The sequence below is a fragment of the Aotus nancymaae genome, unplaced genomic scaffold (genome assembly GCF_030222135.1).
Source record: "Aotus nancymaae isolate 86718 unplaced genomic scaffold, 86718_ANA_hifiasm-v0.15.2.pri h1tg000076l, whole genome shotgun sequence".
Taxonomy (NCBI): domain Eukaryota; kingdom Metazoa; phylum Chordata; class Mammalia; order Primates; family Aotidae; genus Aotus; species Aotus nancymaae.
This window is the reverse complement of record NW_026988491.1, coordinates 5,163,484-5,180,375: the sequence shown is the minus strand read 5'-3', so window position 1 is coordinate 5,180,375 and position 16,892 is coordinate 5,163,484. Positions and strand designations below refer to the sequence as shown.

At 56.9% G+C, this 16,892-nt stretch overlaps 2 protein-coding genes across 4 annotated transcripts in view; both read left to right on the top strand.

The window, feature by feature from the left end:
• TBC1D10A (TBC1 domain family member 10A) overlaps positions 1-4,411 on the top strand; it is a 36,724-nt gene extending 32,313 nt beyond the window's left edge. For both annotated transcript variants that reach the window (XM_012464995.2, XM_012464997.2), the window contains exons 4-9: positions 392-498; positions 1,171-1,285; positions 1,353-1,418; positions 2,305-2,494; positions 2,610-2,764; positions 3,571-4,411. In XM_012464995.2, the coding sequence (XP_012320418.1) occupies positions 392-498; positions 1,171-1,285; positions 1,353-1,418; positions 2,305-2,494; positions 2,610-2,764; positions 3,571-4,047 (1,110 nt within the window). In that variant the 3' untranslated portion in view covers positions 4,048-4,411. The remainder of the gene's footprint in view (positions 1-391; positions 499-1,170; positions 1,286-1,352; positions 1,419-2,304; positions 2,495-2,609; positions 2,765-3,570) is intronic.
• Positions 4,412-7,224: 2,813 nt separating this feature from the next.
• CASTOR1 (cytosolic arginine sensor for mTORC1 subunit 1) lies at positions 7,225-11,620 on the top strand. Of its 2 annotated transcripts, none has more exons than XM_012464993.2 (9): positions 7,225-7,366; positions 7,990-8,060; positions 9,226-9,413; positions 9,498-9,630; positions 9,837-9,960; positions 10,364-10,477; positions 10,642-10,724; positions 10,814-10,908; positions 11,040-11,620. In XM_012464993.2, exons 1-9 carry the CDS (start codon positions 7,254-7,256, stop codon positions 11,106-11,108), a joined length of 990 nt encoding a protein of 329 aa, XP_012320416.1. In that variant the 5' UTR covers positions 7,225-7,253; the 3' UTR covers positions 11,109-11,620. The 2 variants fall into 2 exon arrangements, with proteins under 2 accessions (XP_012320416.1, XP_012320415.1); XM_012464992.2 differs by having other exon boundaries at positions 9,834-9,960.
• The last annotated feature ends 5,272 nt before the right edge of the window (positions 11,621-16,892 follow it).

Below are 16,892 nucleotides of genomic sequence, written 5' to 3'. Positions count from 1 at the left end.
GGAGAAGTGGGAACAGCTGGTAGCTATTGCTCAGAGAAGTAGCTTTCTGTCTTAAGGAAGTGACATAATGTATCTAACCAAGTCCTGAATAAAATGTCTGGAGGTCCTTCCAGCTACAGCTGGAGTGGACACTCTTGCCCACATCGGTCTCCTAAAGCCAGGTTTAAGGTTTCCAGGGCGCTTCCCTCCTTGCCCCCTTGCTCCTATCCAGGAATCCTTGCCTGAGCTTCTCTTCCTGTCCTTGAGAAGGCCCATTCTGTGATGGGATTGGGTGGGCACTGCCCCCAGTGGAGGGCCCCGTCCCCTAATCCCTGGGCAGCCATGTCCTGTCAGCAATGCCCACCTCCATCCTCCATCCTCCCCAGCCCCTAATATGTGCCCTTGCTTCTAGGAGCTGGACATGTCCCCTGGGGATCCCAAGTGGCTGGACGTGATTGAGCGTGACCTGCACCGGCAGTTCCCTTTCCATGAGATGTTTGTGTCCCGGGGGGGCCACGGGTGAGCAGGCTGGGCCTTGGGAGGTGGCTCTAGGCCCTGTCTCCAAAGGGGTCTGAGGAGGTACAGTGAGTTCAGCGATTAAGAAGTTGGGTGTCTCCAGCTCCATTATCAGCATTTCTGTTTTTTGCTTTGAGTCTGATGTGTGCTGTCAGCATCTCCTCTTACCTCTGGGGCGGTTTTCGTCATTGACTCTAGAGTGTTAGAGTTTGCCCGGCCTGGCCCTCTTCGGGATACAGGTTTTGTTGGGGAGAAAGAGGGATAGAGGGAGTTGGGTGAGTGGAGGGTATGCAGGGGAGAGATGGGGCAGCCAAGGGGACCAAGACAGACACAGGGGACAAAGCTGGCCTGGCCGAGGGGCCACAGCTACTGAGTGAGGGGCCCCTATTTCCAGCCCTGACACAGCCTTACATTCGCCCTGGCCCTGCTCCCTGCTTTCTCTTTGCGCCTCTGCCCTCACCTATCATAGGGGAGTCCTTCCCCACCTCCTTCCCTGAGCATGTGAGAGTCCAGGTGCTGCAGTAGGAGACTGACCCCTTGGTGACCACAAGCAGATCACCTCCCCTCTCAAGGGAAGTGCAGATTCTGAGGCAGGCTGGTCCAGTGGGGAATGGGTGAAGGCCGTGGGTAGCAGAGTCACCCTGGTCATCACTGCTCTGCCCGGCCTCTCCACAGCCAGCAGGACCTATTCCGTGTGCTGAAGGCCTACACACTGTACCGACCTGAGGAGGGCTACTGCCAGGCCCAGGCGCCCATTGCCGCCGTCTTGCTCATGCACATGCCTGCTGAGGTACTACCAGGCAGGGGGTGGGTGGGGAACCCCCAACGGCAAGGCCTCACGTCTCTCTCGCCCACAGCAAGCCTTCTGGTGCCTGGTGCAGATCTGTGAGAAGTACCTGCCCGGCTACTACAGTGAGAAACTGGTGAGTGGTCTCCTGGCCTGGCCTGCCCCAGGCTGGACACCCTCTGTGGCCCTTCTAGGCCCTTCTCTCATGGTGATCCTGCCCAGGTTAAAACCTTCCCAGCCAACATGGTGAAACCCTGGCTCTACTAAAAATACAAAAATTAGCCAGGCGTGGTGACGCATGCCTGTAGTCCCAGCTACTCAGGAGGCTGAGGCAGGAGAATCGCTTGAACCTGGGAGGCGGAGGTTGCAGTGAGCCGAGATTGTCCTACTGCACTCCAGCCTGGCAACAGCAAGGCTCCATCTCAAGAAAAAAAAAAAAAAGAAAAGAAAAAAGAAACCTTCCCAGTCTTCTGTTGCCTTCAGGCTGAAGTCCGAAGGCCTGCCAAGGTTAGGTCTCTTGGGCTGCGATATTATCCCACGCTGACTTTCATCTCAGCCTCTAGCTGCTCTGGCCACTTGGCAGGATTGAAATTCTTCCAGGGCACCAAGTTCCTCCCTGCCTTGGCCTTGGCCTTGGCCTAGGCTAAAATCTGCCTGGAAGCTCCTATCCCCGTGCTCTAAAAACTTCTCTTTTGCTTCACCTTTTAGCCCTCAGGGAGTTTCCTTGACCCTGACAGGCAGGACCCTCCAGCACATGCTTCAGAGCAGTCCTGCTCCTGCCTTGCTGTGGCCACTCAGCCCCTCCCCGTCCGCTAGCCGCTTTTGCTCATGTGTCCTTCTCAGGATAAGCTCCCCCAGGGGACCAGCTGGCTCTGGTTTGCTCATCATCTTATCCTAGCACCTGGCAGAGGCTGACACCCTGCAGGCAGTAGCTGCCTGAGCCTGCTGGGTGCTAGGGTACAGTCCCTGCCCTAGCTCCTGCTGCTCACCGTCATGGCCCCATGGCCTCAATGTCTCCCCAGGAGGCGATCCAGCTGGACGGGGAGATCCTCTTCTCACTCTTGCAGAAGGTGTCACCGGTGGCCCACAAGCACCTCAGCCGGCAGAAGATCGACCCGCTCCTCTACATGACAGAGTGGTTCATGTGCGCCTTCTCCAGAACCTTGCCCTGGAGCTCTGTGCTGCGCGTCTGGGACATGTTCTTCTGTGAAGGTACTGGGCTGGTCTTGGGGGCAGCATCCCTGTCCCCAGCAGCCCACAGGGGGGCCTCTCTTTCCAGAGAAACCCCCAAAAGGCCCATTGCACTTACTACCCATCCCCCATGCAGGAGTCAAGATCATCTTCCGGGTGGGGTTGGTGCTGCTAAAGCATGCGCTGGGCTCCCCCGAGAAGGTCAAAGCCTGCCAGGGTCAGTACGAGACGATTGAGCGACTGCGGAGCCTCAGCCCCAAGATCATGCAGGAGGCCTTCCTGGTCCAGGAGGTACAGCCCATGCCTGCTCCTTGTCACGGGGAGGGAGGAAGACAGGTGGGGGGTCCTTTGAAGGGGGTCCCACTAACCCTCAGCTCCTGAAGGTGGGTCACCTATGCGAGGACCTTTGCTATGTGGCCCAGAACGTGTGGGTGGACCTCATCCTTCTGTCTGGTGAGGAGCATGGGGCACAGAGAGGCCTAGCTCTACAGGGCCTTCTGGATCCAGGTTGCTTGGGAATGAAGAGGAGTGGCAACCCATACCCCTTCTTTCTCCCTGGCACCCAATTCACAGTCTTAGCTCTATTTCCCTTGCTTCTTTCTTTATGGATACTTGTCTCTCAGGGGCTATAATTAGGTGGCACATGCATGGGCACATTTACACATGAGGAAATGGAGGCTCACAGAGGTAGGATCACTAAGCAACTCCCCCTAAAGTCGCCCAGCCAGAAGGTGGTGGAGCTGGAGTTTCAGCCTAAGCAGCCAGGCTGCCCTGGGCAGTGGTGGGGGACACATTGGCAGAGAGCAGGTTTTTCTCTGTCTGGGTCTCATCCCTTTGGCCCCATAGTGGGGCAGGTGGACTCGTGAAGCTGTGGGCAGCTTTCCCCTCTGAGGTGGTGGATCTCAAGTGTCCAGCTCACCTGGCACTCAGCTCTGGGGCTTGTGACTGCAGCTTGGGCCTAGACTCTCATCCTTCCTGGGGTCAGTGTTTAGTGGCCAGGGCTGGGGGATGCTGAGGGAGACTGGGGGCCCAGGCTGGGAGGCAGAAGGGGAAGGTCCTTCTTCTTGGTGCCCACTTGCCTCTCACTGCCCCCGCAGGTGGTGGAGTTGCCCTTGACAGAGCGCCAGATTGAGCGCGAACACCTCATCCAGCTGCGGCGCTGGCAGGAGACCCGGGGTGAGCTGCAGTGCCGCTCTCCACCCAGGCTACATGGTGCCAAGGCCATCTTGGACGCAGAACCTGGTCCCCGGCCCACTCTACAACCTTCACCATCCATCCGCCTCCCCCCAGATGCCCCCCTCCCTGGTTCCAAAGCCAAGTCCAAGCCATCCAAGCAGGCCCAGAAGGAGCAGCAGAAGCAGACAAAGGCGAGAGGGCAGCCGGAGAAGCCCCCAGCCCCAGATCAAGCCATGGTGGAGTCCGCTGCAGGAGATTCCTATCCCCCACAACATGTGCCCCCGAAGGACTCAGCCCCCCAGGCCTCAGCCCCTCAGGATGCAGCTCCCCAGGTCTCAGCCCACCACTGCTCCCAGGAAAGCCTGACGTCCCAAGAGAGTGAGGACACCTACTTGTAACCCTGGCAGCTCAGGCCTCCAGGGCGGGGTCTCCACACACCTACACGGTTCATGAACTGACATTCCACGGCCTGCCCACCCTCTGAGGGCCAAGCCGCCTGGTCACTGGGCTGGGCTGGAGTCTGGCTGGTCCAACACAGATTCTGCCTGAGCCTCCTTATTTATTTTCTTTACAGTGGCACTCGGGCTGGTCCAGCCAGGGCAGGCAGAAGCTAGGGACCAGGGGGTGGGGCCTCCTTCAGCCCCCTCCTCCTGGGGGATGCTCCCCAGGGCTAGGGTGCTGGGGTGAGGGAAAAGGGCGGGGTGTTCTTTGTGTAAAATAGAAACATGGTTTTGTACAGAAATAAACAGCCTTGTGTAGAGAGCTGTTGCGCAGCCAGGGGCTGGGAAGTGGGTACCACCTTGGTAACCTTGGTGCTCAGCATCTCTTCTCTTTGCCCTACAGAGCCCCTCCTCCTGGACCCCAGCCCAGCATCAGAGCCTCTCTGAGAGGTACCTTTGCCAGAGGACATGCCGAGTCCCTGGCCAGCCTTCATTCTTAACCCCCATTTTCTTTTCTTTTTTTTTTGAGATGGAGTCTTGCTCTGTCGCCCAAGCTGGAGTGCAGTGGCGCGATCTCGGCTTACTACAATCTATCTCCACCTCCCGGGTTCAAGTGAATCCCCTGCCTCAGCCTCCTGAGTAGCTGGGATTAAGATGCTCACCACCACACCCAGCTAATTTTTGTATTTTAGTAGAGATGGGGTTTTACTCTGTTGGCCAGGATGGTCTAGAGCTCCTGACCTCGTGATCCTTCTAACCTCGTGATCTGCCTGCCTCAGCCTCCCAAAGTGCTGGAATTACAGGAGTGAGCCACCAAGCCCAGCCATTAACCCCCATTTTCATTCACCCCATCCCCACTGCCTCATGTCTACCTTCTGCCATAGATTAGGGACACCAGGGCTGGAGCTCAGTGCTGGGCAGAGCAGGGCATGCTCCCCAGGCCATGGTCCTCACCCACCACCAGGGGACAGGGACTCCTAAGGAGGATATTTCAGGGTTTTCCTCCTTCAAGGTCTGGCCTGGATGCCACCTCAGGCTCCAATAAGTTTCTGAGAGCTCATTCTGGAGGGGTGGTGGGAGGCCTGGGGTGGAGCACCGTGAATGTCCTCACAGGCTCAGCTCAGGCCCTCAGGCAGAGGGGAGAGGGGCAAAGTGTGGACCTTTGATAAAATGCCAACTTCCATTTACTGAGCACTTGCCATGTGCTAGGCTGGACCGGTCAGTAGGCTCAATTAGCCCCATTTTACAGACGAAGACACAAATAGGAGCTGAGTGGGAAAGGAACCACCTGGCCTCAGCTAGATCTGCACCACGAGCCCCTCACTCAGCTTCCTCTCCTTACTAGGGCCCAGGAGACCTGACTCTGCCCTTGAGGGCCCAGGCAGGCACTTCGGTTATAACCTGACTAATGAGGGCAAGGACAGGGCGTCCCTGGGAGAGGCCCCCCTTCTGCTGAGGAAGCAGCTTTTCCAGTCAAACAATAGTGCTGTTCCTGGCAGATGACCAAGCTGGGCCAGGCCAGGCCATAGGAGGAGGGGGCAGGAGAGGGAGGAGCAGAGCCTCCCTGGGAGCTTTCAGGCTTTGCCTGGGCCTGGAACATCCTGTCCTGGTACAGCTGGGGATACTGAGGCCTAGGGAGGTGAAAGAGTCTCAAGAGACTATCAAGGCAGGCCACCCCACTTCCTGCCTCCTCTCCCTCACCCCTATGGTTTCCCACCCCATCTGCACCTGCCATTGATGAGATGGGCTCAGCCTTTGAGAAGCTCCTCCTTCCCCTAGTCCTCCAGGGGACAAGCCAGGATGTGGTGGCTACACAGTGTTCCACAGGAATGTGTCAAGCCCGAGAGTCCAGGGAGGAGGCTGAGCTTGGCTTCCATCTGCCTATGGTGGGGGCTTCAGAGCAGGCAGAGGGCCTGCTCAGGCCTGCTGGGTCCCAATCAGGCCTGAGGCCTGCTTTAATCTGCTTGGTTCAAAGCCTCACATCTGAGGCCTCAGGGTGCTCGGGCCAGACAAGGGTCCCCTGGAGCATTCTCGGTCCTGCGTGGAGCCATCATGGACATGCTGATGCTTACTCAGCCTTGGGGTCTCCTTAGACCTGTGGAGGCCTGATAAGGCCTGGGGTGTCTGCCAGTGCTGGGGACCTCCTTGAACATGAAGCAAGTTTAGATGTGCACCTGCCAGCTAAGGGCTGCAGGCTTTGGGGCTCAAGTTTCAGGCTAGAAGTCTGAGTACCCAGTGCACCTCAGCCGCATGGGCCTGCCCCCCAAAGTCCCACCATTGGGCATTACTGGCTGAAGCACTTCTGGGTTTTGTTTGTATGGAGGGACTTCAAGCCTTAGGCCTTGGCCACCTCTAGCCCCCAACCCAAAGTATGTCACTCAGGCAGAGGTGGCTAGGACTCTATCTCCGTGTGCGCCTGGTGAGGAGCCTTCTATTCTGAAAGTTGGGTGAGAGGAACAAGTGGGGCCACCAGGCCAGGTTTAAACTTGTCAGCCTCCTAGCAAGCAGGGAGGAGTATGTATCAATCGCAATCCAATACTGGCGGCCCCGCCCCCTTGCAGCCCTGAGAGGAAGGAGAGCGAAAGGTGCCGGGTGGGCGGCGCTGCACAGCAGACCTGTGCCTCTCATCGCTCTCGGGGCTTGGTGGCACCGCTCTGGTCCCAGCCTAGCTCCAATTCGTCTCGCGGCCCTTCTGTCTCAAGGACCTCAATCATAAAACCCACGTGTGTGCCAGAAGGACAGAAACGTCCCCCCGCCTCCGGGAGGCTCCCATTCCCTGCAAGGCTGGCGTTCCGCGGAAAGGGCGGAGCCCAGGAAGGGGGCGCGTCAGGGGCGGGGCCTGGTGGAGTCAGACGGGGTGGGGTCTATCCCCGAGCCATTGCTAAAAAAGGCGGAGCCATTCGGGGAGGTCTCAGTGGGCTGAAGAGAGGGATGAAGTTCTGGCTTGAGGAGGAGGCGTGACCACCCAATAGGCCTCGCTTCCCGCGGGGCGTGGCCGTCAAGGAGCCGGACGCCGCGCGGGGCCGGGCGGGTCAGCAGCGTAGCGGGCGTCGTGGACGAGGCCAAGCAGCGGCTCCTTTAAGTCCCTGGTACCACCCCCGCCACCCCGCCTCCCTCGCGGCCTAGGTCTAGTTGGCGGCGGGGTCGGGTCCGCGCGGGCCGCGATGGAGCTGCACATCCTAGAGCACCGGGTGCGGGTGCTGAGCATCGCCCGTCCCGGTCTCTGGCTCTACACCCACCCACTCATCAAGCTGCTCTTCCTGCCCCGCCGCAGCCGGTGCGCGCCCGGGTTCGAGAGCGCAGATGGGGGCTGGGGGCTCTGCTGTCGCTCCGGGCCAGGGTCGGAGGATTAGGATCGCCTTAAGGCAGGCAGGCAGGCGGGCGGGACCGGGTGGGGAGGGCTCTCCCCCTCCGGCCGCCATCCGGCCTGGGCCTACCCTCCCCGGGACCGCCGCCTATCCGGCCCCGTGAGGCCCCCTCCCCGGGGTAAAGCGCAAACGGCTTGGGATGGGCAATGCTTATTAACTCAGTGGAGTCATATGGGGGCATTCCTACCTGGCCACGGCGGGGAGCTCCTTCCAGGACGCCTCCCTTCAGGTCAGAGGGGCTGGACTAGGGGGTCCAAGGTCCGACGCCCATGAGGCTGTCGCCGCGGGTGTGAACCTCTCCTCCTTCGAAGAGTGGAGGGGCGGAAGGCCCTGGAGAGGTCGGGAAGCCGAAAAGCAGCTCCCGACACTGGAGATGGGGCCCTTACCCCATTGCCCTAGAAATTAACGGCCGAGCGGGTAGGAAGGCGCCGGGCCCGGGGTCGCGGGGGTGTCTCGGGGCAGATGGAGAGAAATCCACTCCCGACCCCCAGTTCTCCACACCAAGCTGAAGATGCTCCCCACCCCCAACCAGGTGCAAGTTCTTCAGCCTGACGGAGACCCCTGAGGATTACACGCTTATGGTGGACGAGGAGGGCTTTAAAGGTGGGGGCTGGTCTGGGGAATGGGAGTACGGGAGGGGCTTGTCGCGCTCCCCTTCTGTAGGGTTCTCACCTGTTGCTGAGATCCATCTTAAGAGCTTAAGCCTTAAAAGCAGATGGGTCAGGGTTTGAATCCTACTCCACCATTCCCTGGCTGTGTGCCTTTGAGCAAATCACTTCCCCTCTCTGAGCTGTTTCCTCTAACGTAAAATGGGTACAGTTATGATTCTGATAAATAGGATCCCATGAGGGCTTTATAAACTTAGCACTACTGAGGGGCACTCAGCAGTCGTAGGCCCGCAGAAGGGTCTCTGTTATGGCTCCAGGCAAGTGCTGCTGTTAGAACTCCCTGGACGTTATTTCCTCCTGGTTTTATCTCCCTGGTTTGGGTCACCTCCTCGCCTGCTTGTCTGGGAACTCCAGGAGTCTGAGGGAAGGAATGCAGGAGCAGGCAGCCATCTCAGGAAAGGGTCCTGGAGTCCTCCTGGCTGTGCTGGGGCGAATAGCAGCCACCCAGGCCCTGGCCCTTGCTCAGGACTGGACGCCAGCCTGGGCGCTCCCTGGGCCCTGGAGGTGACGTCTAGCTCCTCCTCCTGCTGCTGGCCCGGCCCATCCTCACAGGCTTGGAGTCTCAGGTCAGCTAACTGGAGCTTGGCCTGTCCCTCTGCTCCACTTCAGGCCTTAGTTTCCCTGTTTTTGCTGCAGGGAAGTCTGGGTCTGCAAAAGAGGAAAGCAATCTCCCAGCCAACCTGATCTGTGAATGCCCCCTGGTGGTGCCATGTGGTATAAAGCTTCTGCTAACCCACAGAACACACAGGAGTGAGGTAGATATTGTCCCATTTTACAGATGAGGAAACTGAGATTCAAATCACCCACCCCAGGTCACAAGACAAATAAATAGCAAAGCTGGGATTTGGACCCAGGTCTCTCTGAATCTGGACCTCTGATCTTAAGTGGGAAATTTCAATGCCACCAGGCCAGCACCTGAAACCTTTCCGTCTTTGCACACATATGGACCTCAGGAGCAGAACTAGGGGGAGACAGCCCCAGCTTCCAGACCTGCCCTTACCTTGATGGAGCCCTCCAAGGCACAGAGAGGGAAACTGAGGCTCAGAGAGGGGCAGGGGTCAGCCTTGCAGACCCTGACCGGACATGTCCCCTGCCCACAGAGCTGCCCCCATCTGAGTTCCTGCAAGTAGCTGAGGCCACATGGCTGGTGCTGAACGTGTCGTCTCACAGCGGTACAGCAGTGCAGGCTGCTGGGGTCACCAAGATCGCCCGCTCGGTCATCGCACCACTGGCCGAGCACCACGTGTCTGTGCTAATGCTGTCCACTTACCAGACTGACTTCATCCTGGTGAGTTTCCTGCTGGTGCTGATGAGGGCAGGGCGGGAATAGGTACCTGGGAGCCCATGTGATGTGCCATCTGCTGTGACCCAGGTGCGGGAGCAGGACCTGTCCGTGGTGATCCACACGCTAGCCCAGGAGTTTGACATTTACCGGGAAGTGGGCGGAGAGCCCATGCCTGTGGCCAGGGACGATTCCAGCAACGGCTTTCCCCGCACTCAGCATGGTGAGGGCCGCCACCTGACACCTCGACTTGGGCAGGGCCTCCCTTTCCCACTGGGGCCCTTCCCTTGTGGGCCCCAATGGGGCAGGAGGGCCCAGGTCAGTTCCTGGATAGCAAGACCCGCCCGTGGCCCAAGCTTCTCCCTGACTGGCCACCAGGGGGAGCCCCAGCCCACAGACACCTTTTCACCGCCTGCTGTCCTCCAGCAGGGCCCAGCCCCACGGTGCATCCCATCCAGAGCCCACAGAACCGCTTCTGTGTCCTCACACTGGACCCTGAGACGCTGCCAGCCATCGCCACCACCCTCATAGATGTCCTCTTCTACTCGCACAGGTGGACCTTGGGACTTCGTCTTTGTCCTCACGCTCTGTCCCACCGCCTTCTGCCCATTTGTCAGCTTTGCAACTCTGCCTTGTCCTCTCTTGGGGTTGCTGGCAGCCCATGACACTCACTTGTGCTTCGCTGATGTTTGGGGAAGCTTCTCCTTGCAAAGCTGGATCCCTTTCCAGTGGTGTTGGCAGAACCACCCTTGAGCCGTGCCCTGGTCTGTCCCTCTGACCGTGGGGTCCTTTGTTTTTGGCACAGGCTGGTTTTATTACCCTCCCCTACCCACACCTTTCAGAGGGCTGGACCCTTGTATGGGGAGCAGAGACGGCAGGGTTCTGGAGGCTGATTGGGCGAGGGGGTAGTAGGCTGGGTGCCTGGCAGAGCCCCTAAACCTCCCGTCCCTCCCCAGCACTCCCAAGGAGGCAGCCTCTAGCGGTCCTGAATCCAGCTCCATCACGTTCTTTGCCTTCTCCTTCATCGAGGGTTATATCTCCATTGTCATGGATGCTGAGACACAGAAACAGTAGGTGACCCTTGTCCCCGGGTGGGCCCCAGGCCCCAGCCAACCCCAGAGAGGGAAGAGGTGGGGCATCAGACTCTGAGGTCAGCAGGTGAGCCTGTCCCAGAGCTCACGGTCAGGCAGGGGTGGGTGGGGGTGCCCTGCCCATCACCCACCTCCCTCCCCAGGTTCCCCAGTGACCTCCTGCTGACCAGCTCCTCAGGGGAGCTGTGGAGGATGGTGCGCATCGGTGGACAGCCGCTGGGCTTCGGTGAGGGCCATTCCCTGCACTGGGGGGTTGGAGAGTGTCTGGGGAGCAACTGGCGTGCCCCACATGTGCGCCTCCTCTGCCACCCTCAGATGAATGTGGCATCGTGGCACAGATCGCGGTTCCCCTGGCTGCTGCTGACATCTCCGCCTACTACATCAGCACCTTCAACTTTGACCATGCCCTGGTGAGCACCATGGGGGAGCTTCTAGGGGGAGAGTGAGGCCCAGAAATGTGGGTGGCAGGAGGTAGTCTCGGTTGGACCAGGAAGTCAGGGGGTGCACAGCTTCATCCTTGACCCTTCCCTCCTGCCCTCAGGTGCCTGAGGATGGTATCGGCAGCGTCATCGAGGTCCTCCAGCGGCGGCAGGAAGGCCTGGCTTCCTGAGACTGGTGGGGAACAGAGCAGCCTCTCTGTTCTCCCCTTGATCCAGGCTTCCAAAGACTCCTCTAAGCTATTTCCTTAAGCTCTGGAATAAGCCCCCATTCCTGCCGGGGGACCCTCATTCTGCTCTCTGTACGTAAGCTGTGTGCAGGCACCGGCTCTTATGTGGACAACTGTGTGTACTTGCTGGTGGAGTGGGCAGCCGCTCGCCTGATTAGGTCTGCCAGGCAGGGGAACACGGTGCTCGGGGCTTGAGCCCCCAACCCATCACTCCCTGCACGGCCTCAGGGTTTGCACAGTCCCTGCCTGAGGCCCGAGCCATTCCCCCCAGCCTTCCTGGGCCAGTTGTCCCCCTGGACAGGGCCCTGACCTCCATTCTGCCTCTGGTGGGGTCGCCTTCCCTGGCCAGGTGAGTCCTGACAGTGCCTCTCCCTCCTGGGGCCTCCAAGAAAAGTATTTTGACATCTCTCTCTCTTCTGTTTTTATTGCCTTGTTAATAAAGGACTTTGTAGTGACTCGGTTGGGCTGTGGTCCTTGGGGGTCATCTGAGTCTCAGCCATGGCTCCATCTCATGAGCCCCTCAGTCTGGGGTCTTGGTGTCTCTCTGTGTAGCTTACTGGGGGCCGGACTCACCTGGCTTTGCCTCATTCACCTCTCACCACAGCTTAGTGAACCATCACCAATTTCCAGACGAGGAACCGAAGCCTTGGGAGGTGACATGACTTAGCCAAGGTCACATGATTCCCATTCCCATGCCTGCCTTTGAAATCTGGGCTGTTCCCAGATTTCAGAATAGCTTCCAAATAGCCCAGAGGGTTCTGAACCTGGGCAAAGACTCCCAGACCCTCCTGTCTGGGGAGCCTCCCAGCCTTCCCTGTCACCATGGATATGGCTGGCCTGCTATGAAACCCACCAGGGAGGGCCCAAAAGCACCTTTCTTTCCTCCAGGCCACTGCCTGCCTTCTTTTGGGCCTCGCCTGAGTTCTGGCCTCTTGCTGGCTGAGAGCTCAGTAAGTTCTTACCACCAGGGCTCTCCCGGAGTTGTTCCTAAGGTTCAGGGCCAGGAGGACAGGACAGGGGCCTGGAGGCCACCCGGAGCCCTCTCTGTCCTTGGGGGCTGCCTCCCTGCTCGGTGAGGCTGGGATCCTGCAGTGATCTGATGGGGCCCCACAGATGTCCTGGGGAGACTATCAGGTACCCTCAGCCCAGACCCGCCCATCCTCAGGCAGGGAAGAAGGGTGTGACTTCTGTGTACTCTGAGGTCGTGGTGGCTCCTCAGAAAAGCCAGAACAAGGACAGGCCTCTGGCAATGCGCCCGCTCTGCCCCTGGGGAACAAGGGTCTGGGGCCTCAGGCATAGGTCAGAGGAGCCAAGAGCACAGCACAGCCTGGTGAGTGAGCAGCAGGGGGCCTGGGCCAGCCCCTTCCCTCCAGCCTCAGTTTTCCCGTGTGCATGGAGACCTAGGAGACACTCCTTCAGGAACACTGGGAGGGGGGCATTTCTTTGGAGGATGTCTTTTTTTTTTTTTTTTGATGTAGTCTCTCGCTCTGTCGCCAAGGCTGCAGTGCAGTGGCGTGATCTCAGCTCACTGCGACCTCCCAGGTTCAAGTGATTCTCCTGCCTCAACCTCTTGAGTAGCTGGGACAACAGAGGGCTGCCACGATGCCTGGCTAATTTTTGTATTTTTAGTAGAGACAGGGTTTCACTACATTGACCAGGCTGATCTTGAACTCCTGACTTCAAGTGATCCGCCTGCCTCCGCCTCCCAAAGTTCCACACCTGCCAGGACAAGTTTGTCTTTTGTTGGGGGTGTGATGGGGGGAGGTGTGGGAGTCCCAGTTCCTCTCCTTTGAGGGCCTGGCCTGGGTCCTGGCTCGGGGAATGTCTAGGCTTGAGGTGGTGGCTTCAGAGTCAGGATTCTTGGGGCTGCTTAACCTACAGCTAGCGGGCTCCCGGCCCCATATCCAGCCCTGGGGCTCTCACCATCTGTGCCTGTGAGTCACTGCCTGGTTTTGTGTTCCTGTCACCACGGCTCTCCAAGGGCCTTAGGCCTCTCTTGGGTCTCTCATACCAAGTCCCAACCTGGCCTTGGCTATTTCTTGGGGTTGCCCACGAGGCTGGCCAGGGTGAGGGGCCACAGGTGTCCCATTGCAGGCTGCTCTGACAGACCTGAGGTCATGTGCCCATGTGTGTCTCTGCCACATACCCGTGTGTCTGTGCGGAGGGTTTTTAGCTCCTAGATAATAGATCCTTAGGGGTCGCTGGGCCAGCTTTTCGCCTCCAGCAGGTTACACATAGGGACATCTGCCTAGGAGTGCTGGGGAGATCATGAGACCAAGCTGGGCTCAGGGGCACAGAGCTTGGGAGGTGTGGGGGGTGCCTTCCAGGAATGTGACCCTGAGTCTTACCCACAGCTGATGCTGTGTGTCAGGTCAGACTGACCTTGAACTCTCTCAGGCAAAGGGGGGGACTCACAAAGCTACCTCCTTGTCCCATCCAGGCCCCCAGAGAGTCCTGGGGCAAAGGAAGCTGGTCTGGGCAGCCTGGGCCCAGGGCTGGGCTCCATGTGGGTCATTCATAACCGAGATTGGGGGCACTCACTGGCACGAAGTGCCTGACTTCATAAAGACCGCAGCAGGGCCCACGGAGGGGCCTGCCCACAGTCCCTCAGGGAGAGGGAAGGGACTGTCGGCCCTCCGACTGCCAGCCTAGTGCCCAGCATCTGCAGGGAGGATGTGGGCCTGGGTGGGTGGGGACGGGAGATGAGGAAACCTCAGCCAGGCAGAGTCAGAGGCTTACTTCCACCCTCTCTCATCTTCATGCCAAGACAGAGGAAGCGACCTCCTAAACCCCCCTCCTGTGAGACACTGGAGCAGAGATTCAGGATTTCAAGTCCTCACCTCCCTTCCAGGTGGGCGGGGCCCCCACGCTTTCCAAATGGTTCCACAGCTGGCTTTTTTGTTTCCTGTAGAGGTGAGAAGAAACTCCACATGCTCTTGATCTTCCTCTGGGACCCAGGATCCTGCCGAGGGGGAAGGGCCTGAGCAGGAGGCAGGAGAAAAAGGTAGTGGGGGACGTTGAGCTGTCTAGCATGGGGAAGGCACTTCCCTCAGTCACCTGTGCTGGATGGCAGGTGTTGTGCTTGGTTAATTCTGGTCTATACAGTGAACGTGTTGCTTAAGGAGAGGGGATACGTTCTGAGAAATGCATCATTAGGCGATTTGGTGGTTGTGTGAACATCATAGAGTGTATTCACACACACCTAGCTGGGCTTAGCCTGGGCTACAAACCTGTACAGCATGTTTCTGTACTGAATACTGTAGGCAGTTATAATGCAATGGCAAGTGCTTGTGCATCTCAACATAGAAAATAAAAATACAGTTTAAAAGATAAAAGTAGGTTGGGCGCCGTGGCTCAAGCCGGTAATCCTAGCACTTTAGGAGCCCGAGGTGGGTGAATCACCTGAGGTCAGGAGTTCAAGATCAGCCTGGATAACATGGTGAAACCCCATCTCTACAAAAATACAAAAAAAATAAAAATTAGCCGGGCATGATGATGGGTACCTGTAATTTCAGCTACTCAAGAGACTGAGGCAGAAAGATCACTTGAATCCGGGAGGTGTAGGTAGCAGTGAGCTGAGATTGTGCCACTGCACTCCAGTCTAGGCAACAGAGGGAGACTCCATCTCAAAAAATAAAAATATAATAAAAGCATAGCCAGATATGGTGGCTCACACTTGTAACCCCAGCACTTTGGGAGGCTGAAGCAGGAGAATCACTTGAGCCCAGGAGTTTTACCCAGATGCAGACAAGTTTGGACAACATGGCAAAAGCCCATCTGTACAATAATAATAATAATTTTAAAATAGCTAGGCATGGTGCTGCACGCCTGTAGTCCTGTTCAACTCCTGGACTCAAGCGATCCTCCCTCCTCAGCTACTCAGGAGGCTGAGGAGGGAGGATCGCTTGCTGCAGTGAGTTACCATCATGTCACTACACTCCAGCCTGGGTGACAGAGCAAGAATCTGTCTCTAGATAAATTAATTATAAAAACAGTACACCCTTATAAAACACTTACCATGAATAAAGCTTGTAGGACTGGAAGTTTCTCTGGGCGAGTCAGTGAGTGAGTGGGGAGTGAACGTGAAGGCTAGGACACTGCTGTAGACTCCCATAGACTTTATAAACACTGTGTACTTAGGCCACACTAAATTTATTAAAAACATTTTTCGGCCGGGCGCGGTGGCTCACGCCTGTAATCCCAGCACTTTGGGAGGCCAAGGCGGGCGGATCACGAAGTCAGGAGATCGAGACCATCTGGCTAACATGGTGAAGCCCCGTCTATACTGAAAACACAAAAAATTAGCTGAGCATGGTGGTGCGTGCCTGTAGTCCCAGTTATTCAGGAGGCTGAGGCAGGAGAATCACCTGAACCCGGGAAGTGGAGGGTGCAATGAGCTGAGATCGCACCACTGCACTCCAGCCTGGGTAACAGAGCGAAACTCTGTCTCAAAAAGAAACCAAAAAATTTTTTTTTTCTTCAGTTATAAATGAAACTTCACTTACTGTAACATTTTACTTTGTAAACTCTTATTTTTTTTAACTCTCTTGTATTAACATGCAGCTTAAAACACATTATACAGCTATACAAAGATATTTTATATCTGCCAGGGGCAGTGGCTCACACCTGTAATCCCAGCACTTTGGGAGACTGAGGCAGGCAGATTGCGAGTTCAGGAGTTTGGGACCAGCCTGGCCAACATAGTGAAACCCTGTCTCTACTAAAAATACAAAACATTAGCCGAGTGTGGTGACAGGCACCCATAATCCCAGCTACTCAAATGGCTGAGGCAAGAGAATCACTTGACCTGGGAGGTGGAGGCTGCCGTGAGCCGAGATAGCACCATTGCACCCCAGCCTGGGCGACAGTGCGAGACCCCGTCTCAAAAAATTAAAAAATTTTTAAAAAATTTTACATCCTTACTGCAGAAGCTTTTTTTCTATTTTAAAATTAATTTTTTTTCAACTTTTTAAACATTTTTGTTAAAAAACTAAGACCTAAGACCAAGCTGGGCACAGAGAGTCATGCCTATCATTCCAGCACTTTGGGCAGCCGAAGCAGAAAGACTACCTGAGCCCAGGAGTTCGAGACCAGCCTGGGCAACATGGCAAGACCCTGTCTCTACAAAAAAATAAAAATTAACTGGGCGTAGTGGTATGCACCTGTGCTCCCAGCTGTTCAGGAGGCTGAAGTGAGAGGATTGCTTGAGCTCAGGAGGTCAAGCCTGCAGTGAGCTGTGTTTTTGCCACTGCACTCTAGCCTGGGCAACAGAGCAAGACCCTGTCTCAAAAAAAAAAAAAAAAAAAACCCGGCAAAACTATGACCAGCACGCACACACTAACACACTATCCTGGGCCTACACAAGGTCAAACCATCAAGACGTCACTAGATGACAGGAACTTTTGAGCTCTATTATAATCTTACAGGACCACCATCATATATGGGGTGCATCACTGGTAAAAATGTTACGCCGTGCATGACTGTATATTCTACGCATGCTCTTGTAATCCCTATTTTACCCAGGTAGAAATGAAGCACAGAGAGGTGAAGTAGCTTGTCCAACATCACACAGCTGGGTAGAACCAGAATTCCAAAAGAAGGTCAGGGGTGCCCACAGGAGCCTGGGGAGTTTCCCTGGGTGAAGAGACACTTTAGTTGAACCCTGAGGGACAGGGGAGATTTTGCAAGATCCCTTGCAATCCCAGCTGTCTGTGTCTGTGGCCGGGT

What these genes read in the sequence shown, in the direction of transcription:
- CASTOR1 (XM_012464992.2), top strand. Translation starts at nt 7,254, where the DNA reads ATGGAGCTGCACATCCTAGAGCACCGGGTGCGGGTGCTGAGCATCGCC. An exon ending in ACCAGACTGACTTCATCCTG is followed by an intron (nt 9,414 to 9,497) that starts GTGAGTTTCCTG and finishes GCTGTGACCCAG; the next exon opens with GTGCGGGAGCAGGACCTGTC. An exon ending in TGGACAGCCGCTGGGCTTCG is followed by an intron (nt 10,725 to 10,813) that starts GTGAGGGCCATT and finishes TGCCACCCTCAG; the next exon opens with ATGAATGTGGCATCGTGGCA.